A 10,511-nucleotide genomic window follows, 5' to 3' on the forward strand; every position below is an offset into this window, starting at 1 on the left:
AAATTACATGCAATCTTATGTTTAACCATTTAGAGTTAACGTTCAGTTAAACCATTTTTTTGTACTGTAGAAATTTTCTGCAAAAATTAGCCAAACTTTTTACAGTGCAGTCGTCCTCTCTCTTCGTTCCCCCTCAAATCATAATTTTGTTTACTAAATATATGCAATATTTTAGAGTGCCAAAATGATAATCCAGGTATTTGGAGAAGCAAACAGAAGTGGTGTGATTAACCAGAGCAGAGCCGTATCCAGCAGGCGCATTATTTTGCTGCTCCTCCTCATTATGGCTGTGTTTTCTCATCTCGGGCGGCGGCAGCCAGAGAGGATTGTGGGATTCATTAGCTGGATGACTCATGGCAGTGTGGGTGACCTCTCGTGTGTTTGTCTTTCATGGATTTATTCAGTTTTCTGCGTCCTGCTGGAGGCATTACGGGTCGGACGGAGTCTAAACAGACCAGCTGCTGCTTTAAACAGATGAAGTCCTGCATCGCTCTGATGTCGCTGCACAGATGAGCCCTGAATGTGTGGAGATCAATATAGACCATAGAACAGTTTGTCCCCAGGAACGAGCTAAATCGAACAATACCTCTATTTAGGCACATCCTCATTTGATACAAACAATTTACAGCACAAATAGATATAGTCCTAATTTGTTTCAAACTATTTATTTAGTTAACAAAACTATAAAACTATAGCTATGTTTACTATAAACTATATTTAAACATTTAAACATAATACACACACACACACACACACGCACACACTCACACACACACCAGTTAATGGTCTCATGGCATGCTGGTAAACAATTAAAGTATTTCATAATATTATTTATTTATTTTACGTTTTATACCTTAATTATTACAGTAGCTGTTAATAAATTCACAACCCCCTGCAGTTTTCTCATGAACACTACTTTTGGGAAACCCTGACTATTGAATGTAATATATTAAACAATAGAAGTCTAGTTATACGTGTGTGTGTGTGTATGCCTTGCTTCAGACTATTTTATTAAGTTCATACCTACACTGAAATTATATATAATCTAATATTATTTCTAAACTCTGAAAATGATTGATTTTTATGCATAATTTTAATCTAGATGTGTTCATAATGGACTTCTAGTGTATACTGCACAATAATATCTGAATACAGCTGACTGTACTTTAAAAATACTATGAAACAGAACGCATTATATAATGCTCATATGGGGTTAAAAATGGATTCAGATCTGATTTCTGGAAATACAGTTCAGTTTGAACAGATTGCATTTCAAGTAGTTCTAATGACAGTTACTCTCGTCGTGCTCATTACTTTAGCAACTAATGTAGATACTGACATCAGCATCTGAACAAATGCATCTGATTCCTTCACTCACTAACTTACTATGAGGATAGACTTAACATCAGATTTAAATCAGATGCAATCAACAGATAAATGTTTAGTGCAAAGCCTTCGTACAGTCAGTGGGTTCTGTGTGAGTGTGAACGTCTGTCTTTACATGCGTTTAGGATGTGATGATCACATCTGCGCTGCTGCTCCCAGCTGAGGAGCACACAAAATCACAAGCAAAATAAACCATACGGGGGCCAAATTAGCAATGCCTTTATGCAAATGAAAGCCTCTGATGCTGTTGACGAGGAGAGCCGTTATGTTTCCACTCCAGCTCAGCTCATAAAACACGGCAGGATCCGTTTAGAAACGACATGCGAAGGAACGAGAGAAAAGCTCCAGCAGATCTGCGCTCCCTGAGGTGATCCAGCACTGAAAGAATCATTAAGAAGCGATGGAATCAAGAAAGTCATCTGTTGCACAGCAAGCAGACAAGTGTCAGAATATGTGAGCCTGGAGCACAAAAGCAGTGTTAAGTCGCTGGGGTATATTTGTAGCAATAGCCAACAATACATTGTATGGGTCAAAATTATCCCTTTTTCTTTTATGCCAAAAATCATTAGGATATTAAGTAAAGATCATGTTCCATGAAGATACTTTGTAAATGTCCTACCGTAAATATATCAAAACGTAATTTTTGATTAGTAATATGCATTGCTAAGAACTTCATTTGAACAACTTTAAAGATGATTTTCTCAATATTTTGATTTTTTTGCACCCTCAGATTCCAGATTTTCAAATAGTTGCACCTCATCCAAATATTGTCCTTTCATAACAAACCATACATCAATGGAAAGCTTATTTATTATTTATTCAGATGATGTATAAATCTCAATTTTAAAAAAATGGACCCTTATGACTGGTTTTGTGCTCCAGGGTCACATATGAGCACAAGAGCCTTTCTCAAATACAAGTCAATTCATAATTATCATCTATTTTCACACGTTGTTTCAGTAGTTGGGCCACTAGTAAGTGTTCATGTTGCTGTTTATGTTCAGTAGCTGTTATTAATGCTGTGAAGCAGCAGACTGTGTGTGTGTGTGTGTGTGTGATTGAGTTCAGCACCACGGACAGCTGCCGCATGTTTAATAGGCCATGCATCTAAAATCTGAATGATGCCAGCCTTTTACAAACGATCAGGTTCATCTTTAAAAGACAAACAATAAAAATAATCATATTCAGTTTAATAACAGAAAGAAGTTTAGCAGAAGTAGCCCTAAATGATTTCTGTATACTGGCACATACAGACATTTGAGATGCAGGTAAAAGAACAATGAGTCAAGTTAATGTTTTTATTCAGAAAATCAGTGTAGAATTAACACTAAATTAATATAAAGCATAAATGTGAAGTTTTATACAATGGTAGAGTTATTTTAGCATCATTTAGATACTATTACATATTTTCATTAATATTTTGAATGTTTTTATTTTATATTTCAGGTTTTCATTTTAATAGTAGTTAAGGTTTTAGTAATTCTGTTGTGTTTTTTTGTCATTTTTAGTATTTTTTTATTTATTTTATTAAGTTCTAGTTATTTTAGTACATCAAGTCAAACTAACTCAAAATGAGAAATGTTGCCTCGGCAACTAGCTGAAATAATAAAAAAAGTGTTTTCTATTTTATTTCAGTTAGCGTTTATTTTATTTCAAGTAACAAAAATATTTTTTATTTATATTTCATTTTAGTTTCAGTTTTAGTTAGCTATAATAACCCTATGGTATCAGATTATAATAGCATGGTACTGAATGATTAACATGGTTTATACTGTAGGCCTAATTATTGTTCATAGAAAAATACCAGGATAATATCAAGGTACTTTGCTGTACTACAAAAGGTTATAAACAAACAAATGCTTTTTTAAATTGATTTAAAATGTAAATAATGTAGCTAAGAAGCTCAAGCATGAATTCATTTTTATCAACTTATTCTGTACTGTAAATTTAAAAATAAAAGTTATTTTTGAAAAAAAATAAAATATTGCAGTTGTGTTGTTGTTTTTTATCCTGCTGTGTGCGATAAACAGTATGCATATTTTTAATTTTAGGTATTAGGGGTGAATTCAGGTAAACTGGGACACTTTTTGCCATTGAGATGACTGGGGAAAAATGTCCCACTTAACCAGAATTCATCCCTGTTTCAGGCAGAATTATTAAATTGTAGCTATTTTAGAGGTTATTTATATACCCACCAATTATAGTGCTAAGGCTGCTAAATGCAGCTTCACAAACATGTTATAAATGTTATAAAAATCGCTCCGTGTTTTGAGATCCAAACCTTTAAACGCCGTACAAACATTTGTCTCGTCGCTCCGCCCCCCACGAGCGCCTTCACTCACGCCGCCCTGTGATTGGCCAGCCCGGACTTGTTATGCAAATGAGCCGAGGATCTCTTCAAAAGGCGCGGTCTGACGTCACGAGTCATAGTGGCAGCTGACACGCGGGGAGAGAGACAGATGGAGAAAGTGAAAGAATCCTGAGGAGAGAAGACGCAAGAAGAAGAAAACCAAAAGAGGGGCGTACAGCAGTGATAGAGGGAGAGGAAGAGAGAGAGAGAGAGAGAGGAGGAGTGGATGGTAGAGAGCTGGAGACACAGCGCGCGGGAGGGAGAAAGATGGCCTCGGTAACGGCGGAGAATGGCTTCAGCACCGCGGACAGCTCCGGTAGAATGAACGGACTCAACAGCGCGATTCCCATGAAAGATCACGACGCCATCAAGCTCTTCATCGGTCAGATCCCGCGCAACCTGGACGAGAAAGACCTCACGCCGCTGTTCGAGGAGTTCGGGAAGATCTACGAGCTCACGGTGCTCAAGGACCGGTTCACCGGGATGCATAAAGGTCGGACTTGGCTTTCTTTCGCTTTCTCTTGCTATAAATGATCCCGTGTGTGTGATCAGCACGTGCAAATCCGCCCTCTTCTCAATATCCATGAGAAGAACCTTAAAAGTGGCATCATGCATGCTCATAAAACTGCTGGTGCACTTGCACTTTTAAAAATAAAGGTTTCAGTTTGAAACAAAAACGCCGGACGAGCCTTTACTAAAATTTTAAGAACTTTTTTAATCTCCAAAAAAAAAAAAAATTGTTAACCTAAAAATGGTTTTATTCAAGTCAAAAGTATTATTTAACGTCACTAATCTAACCTATGTACATTTATTTATACCAACAAAACTATTTTAATGGGTTAAATTATGTAGAAATAAGTGCTGTCAAATGATTAATCGCGATTAATCGGATTCAAAAAGTTTTTGTTTACATAATATATGTTTGTGTACTGTGTATATTTATTATGTATATACACACACATGCATGGATATATTTGCGAAAAATAGGTCTTAAAATTTTATTCAAGTATTAACATCAATCCAACCTATGTACATCTATTTATACCAACAAAACTATTTTAATGGGTTAAATTATGTAGAAATTAGTGCTGTCAAATGATTAATTGCGATTAATCGCATTCAAAAAGTTTTTGTTTACATAATATATGTTTGTGTACTGTGTATATTTATTATATATATATATAAATACACACACATGCATGGATGTATTCACGAAAAATATGTTATGTTTAAATATATTTCTATATAATATAAATTATATGAATATAAATATATGCATGTAAATACATGTAAATATTTTCAAAATATATGCTGCGTGTGTGAATTTATATATACATAATAAATATGCACAGTACTCATACATATATTATGTAAATAAAAACGTTTATTTTGCATGCGATTAATCATGATTAATCGTTTGACAGCACTAGAAGAAGTAGCTCTTTACGGTAATAATTGCAGGTTACCATTTTTTTTTTTGCATGAATAAATTGTTAGAGGATCATTGAAGAAGCTTTATTTTAAATGTGTGGAGTGAACTAAAATTGGTAACATAAAAATGGTTTTATTCAAGTCAAAAATATTATTTAACATCACTAAACCAACCTTTGCACATCAGTTTGTACCAACAAAACTATCTTTAAATAGCTCTTCGTTGTAACAATTGCAGGTTACATTTTTTTTTTTTACAGTAAGAAGCTTTATTTTAAGTGTGGATTGAAGCGTGTGTTTGTGGATCAGAGCAGCATCAATGCAAACACAAACCCAGATCAAATAGCGTTCAGCCATTTTCATGAAGCATGTCTCCTGATGTTCTGATGGAGCTTTTTTGGGCTTTTGCATGGGGAGGATTCTTCTTTATCACCTCTTCTGCTCGTTCATATCCCTGGATGTGAGTTTCTCTATCGCAGGCATGCATACAGCATTTTGCTTTTTTGTTTGTCTCACATCAAATTGCGTTTTACTCTGGAAAGTCAAACGACAATCTCAGAGTTCATTTTAATTTGTTTAAGTGTCACTGCATTGAATTTTTCTTCTGTACTGAATTTAAAAAGAATGAAACTCCTCCTGATGTGAGAGTGAAACAGAGACGAGTGATGTTGTGCAGAACTGCAAATAAAGAAATAAAAAATAAGGTTGCATTGGGCAGAAATTGGACTAAATTATTAAAAAATGTGTTGAAGCATGCAAATGCATTATTATTTGATTTAATTTTGCATGCATTCAGCTAATAATCTGTAGTTATTAAAGAACACAAAGCCTGTCTGTATTTATTAAATGAAATAATGCATCTCACATCTTCATGCTTTTTTGAATTACTAACAGTATCGCACACGCACATCATTTTTTACTGTGTAATGTGGCTTCGTTCTTTGTGCACGCTCATATTTTCCTCTTCTTTCATCAACATTATACAGACATTATATAATCTACAAGTGCAAAGGCCAGAATATTTCCATTAGGCTCTTATTTAGTCTTTTATAAAGTCTCCATCTCCAGCTGCTCTCTCTCTCTCTCTCTCTCTCTCTCTCTCTCTCTCTCTCTCTCTCGCTGTAATCACAGTTGTGCAGGTTTTGTGCTGATGGTTCCCAGCGGATCAGACGTGTAGCATTAAAGCTGTTAGTTTACATTAACAGGCCGGAGGAGAGTCAGGGAGGGATGGTGACACACATACGTCCGTCACTTACAATAACACGAGGAGCAGCTCAGTGTCCTCAAACCCTCTGAGAGTTATACATTGAGTTCTAGTTAAAAACAAAACCACATCAGCAGCAGTTTAGCACTTCATGCTGATATGCAAGGAGGAACTCCTTTGTTTCTTTCTCTTAGCACATTTAAAATGCATCATCAGTAATGCACTTTTGGCTCTATAAATGGCAAACCGCAGGCAGCTCGTTCTGATCGGTGCTTGTGGGTGTTGTTGATTTGGTTTGACCGGCTGCTGGCATCCGTGCCCTTCACACCTCTCTCAGCGTCGGTCCGTGTGCTGCTTGAGCTGTTTTGCAGTGGCCTGTGGGGCAAATCTTCAGCTCTGAGACGCTGCGATGTTTCCTTTCATCATTCACTTCTGTGCAACAGCAGTGTCAGTATGCAGTGACCTCAAAAGACTTCACTTAACCCTGTAAAACCTGGAATATGAAATAATAGTCTTTGAAAAGGAACAGTTTTTTATATTTGATTCATCAGGTTTTATGGCTCATATAGTCTGATATAGTGAGAATATGTAGGAAAAAAACAACTCGGTTTTATTCAGAGGGACTCAAACTGAGCAAATATGTGACCCTGGACCACAAAACCAGTCATAAGGTTCACAGTCAAATTTTTTTAAATTGAGATGCTTCGCTGAGATGCAACTATTTGAAAATCTGGAATCTGAGGGTGCAAAAAAATCTAAATATTGAGAAAATCGCCTTTAAAGTTGTCCAAATGAAGTTCTTAGCAATGCATATTACTAATCAAAAATTAAGTTTTGATATATTTACTGTAGGACATTTACAAAATATCTTCATGGAACAAGATCTTTACTTAATATCCTAATGATTTTTGGCATAAAAGAAACATGGATAATTTTGACCCATACAATGTATTGTGGGCTATTGCTACAAATATACCCCAGAGACTTAAGACTGCTTTTGTGCTCCAGGGACACATATGTGCATTTTGGGTGCATATGCTGATATTTATATGATGAAATTCTGATGCTTGTAATGTAAATCAATGGAATCTTTATAAGAGTACAGCAGATACTTACATTAAATTATATAAATATCAGTCGTCACCCTATATCTCCAGTAATACAAACATATAATGCAATGCAATGCAATGCTGATTGAGAGATGAAGAAATAAACGTTCCTAAGAAGATGTGAGATGTTCTGGAGGCTTGTGAAGATCATTCCTCTGCTGAGGAACAGTGAAAGTAAAGCTTCTGGAAACAAACGCTCCTCAAAAGATCCCGAGGATCAGATTTGAGACGGACAGTCCAGTACTGCTTCAGTCCAGGAAGTGTTCTTCTGGAAATATGACTACAATTATTCTGACGTTTACTTGATAAAAAACAGTAAAGATTTGACAGCAACAAGACACATGAAGCACCAGCTGAAGCTGGACGTTTGTACAATTATACTAAAAGAGATTTTTCTTGATAAAAAGCTCTAAACTATCAATCAGACGACAGAAGACATGGAGTGCATTGTGTGCGACAGGTCTAACAGCAAACTTTGATAATGATGATCATTTAGAGGTTGAATGAAATATGATACAGTAGGATTTATAGGGTTAAGTCACACTTAAAGATGTCTGAATGTCATTGCATGATTGAAATCAAACCAAACAAACAAGTATTAAGCTTAAAATTAATATTAAGCTTGTGCAATCTACATAATGACATTCAGACATTTTGAAGTGTTTCATGTGTGTCTCACTGAAGAACTGTATATCTGTAGAGATTTGGATGGTTTGTGGTGAGTTGTGTTTGATGGCTTTGGCAGTGTCAGGTCCTGCTGCTCTTACATAATGTTATTTAACTTGTTCTGCCACCACTGGACTCCTGGATCAGCACTTTCTCATCGTCAGTCTGTTTGCATTTTGTTTGTGTTGGAGTTTTACTGTCTCTGTCTCTCTCTGTGTGTGTGTGTGTGTGTGTGTGTGTGTGTGTGTGTGTGTGTGTGTGTGTGTGCATGTGTGTGTTTGTGTGATGCTCAGTTCATGAAGGAGAACGTGCTGTTAGATCTCAACTAGACATTATATACATATAAACGTATCTACATATACATGTTTTAATGTGTTTTCTTGAGATATTGTATCATTTAAATTCAGGTTTTAGAAAAACTACTCCCAAATACACACTGAAACTCATTGATCTTCACTACAAACTGCCAAAATAAAAGTTCAGTTTAACTTGAAAAAATGATGACAAAAATATATCTCTACTGTATACTAAAATGTAATTCTCAAAGCAATAATAATAGTATTACTATTTTAAAGGAATATCATACAACCAAGATATTTTTCATCCATGTTTTAGTTTAATACAGTTCTGTTTTACAGCATCTTACTTGACAAAAATAAAATGCAATGTTTTGTTGTAGATTAATTGTTATATTTTCAACTGATTACAAGTTCTATTAATTCATGTCATCAGACACTATTTTTGATGATACATTTGTATTAAATCATAAAACACTGAATCCAGAAAATATAGAATTTAGGGAAAAATAAAACGGATTTCATTGAAAGGTAATTGAACAATGTTACAAATGTTGTAATTGCGAACAAACAAGTTATGTTTACATTCATTCTCAAGGTCTAACAAACATGTGGAAAACATTTCCTTCCCTATTATTGCTAAATGAATATCATGATGAATATTGATATTGTATGATAATGAAGAAAAAATATATATATTGAAAACATTTTTGGCCACATCACCCGGCACTAGTTTAATGTGCATAATCAAGACTTCTTAATAATTTTTGAGTAGTTTACTTCTTTTGTGATATTTATAATGAGACATAAATCATCATATTTTTAAGTAACAAACAGTTTTTGATGTCATTCCACCAAAGCAAAACTATAGAAGCTTGTTAAAAAATTAAAAAGGTAATTGCGATTCAGAGTTGATATCTCACAAATCAAACTTTTTTCAGAATTAGAAGATATAAAGTCAGAACTGTGAGATATAAACTTGCAATTGCAAGAAAACAAAAATACAGAATTGTGAGATACACATTTGCAATTACCTTTTTATTGTTTTTTTCCATAGCAGAAAAAAAACAGAATTGTGAAATAAAAAAGTGCAATTCCTTGTTTTATTTATTTATTTTTATCCTGTGGCAGAAATGGTCTTCTATACAATACACAGTTGTAATATATTGCATAAAAATACAATACTATGCACTGGACCGCTGGGACGAGACAGCACAACAATTTTCGCACAACGTAACGAATATATGCAATGCATTTTCACTGATACTCTGACTGCTGGAGATAAACACTCCTGCCACACTCAAAAACATTCACGATCAGTGTTTTTGACTAATTTCCAGTAAAGAAACCAGAATGAACAGCAGTCATACAGCTTCAGTATGTCTACTAGGTTTGATGAGGTCAGAGTAACTTACTTAAAGAATTTGAAGGGAAAATAAGAGGTTAATTCATGTGAAGATATAATAAAGATATTATAGTGCAGTGTGAAAATGGGCCACAGGTCTGTACTGACGGGTCATGAATGGTAGACGAAACAATGCTAAATGCAAATAAAATAAAACTAATAACTGTATAATCATGCATAAAAAACAGCAATCCTGTAGCCTAAGCGATAGAGCGCTGTGTTTGCAACACTAAGGTTGTGAGTTTGAATTCCAGGGAATGCATGAACTAATAAAATGCATGCAATCAATCACAAAACAAAAACATATGGGAATATGCTGGAAAATATAATGCAATATATAAAAGAATACATTTTCATGTATAGGAAGCTACTGAATAAATTTATTGCAACATGTGCATGGACCATGCATGGCTTTATATTGACATATTAAAAATATATAGCAATGAAGATAAAAACTGCACTATACATTTTCACACGTAAAAGTTTTTTTTGAAAAGTTTAATTTATTTATTTGTCTTTCAGGAGTTAACGAATGGATTTACTTGACACATCTCACTTATCTCCAAAAGTAAAATAGAGTTTACTGAAAAAAAATTAAATTGTATAACTTAATGGATTGAGTGCTATAAATATATATATATATATATATATATATATATATATA

General features: G+C 34.5%; 1 protein-coding gene across 1 annotated transcript in view; it reads left to right on the forward strand.

Annotated features, from left to right (window-relative positions):
• The first annotated feature begins 3,853 nt into the window (after positions 1 to 3,853).
• The window catches only part of LOC107665131 (CUGBP Elav-like family member 4), a 12,135-nt gene continuing 5,477 nt past the window's right edge, over positions 3,854 to 10,511 (forward strand). The window contains exon 1 of the mRNA XM_016455897.1: positions 3,854 to 4,229. Within this exon, the coding sequence (XP_016311383.1) occupies positions 4,004 to 4,229 (226 nt within the window). The 5' untranslated portion in view covers positions 3,854 to 4,003. The remainder of the gene's footprint in view (positions 4,230 to 10,511) is intronic.

This window comes from Sinocyclocheilus anshuiensis, unplaced genomic scaffold (assembly GCF_001515605.1).
Source record: "Sinocyclocheilus anshuiensis isolate Anshui unplaced genomic scaffold, SAMN03320099.WGS_v1.1 scaffold1303, whole genome shotgun sequence".
Taxonomy (NCBI): domain Eukaryota; kingdom Metazoa; phylum Chordata; class Actinopteri; order Cypriniformes; family Cyprinidae; genus Sinocyclocheilus; species Sinocyclocheilus anshuiensis.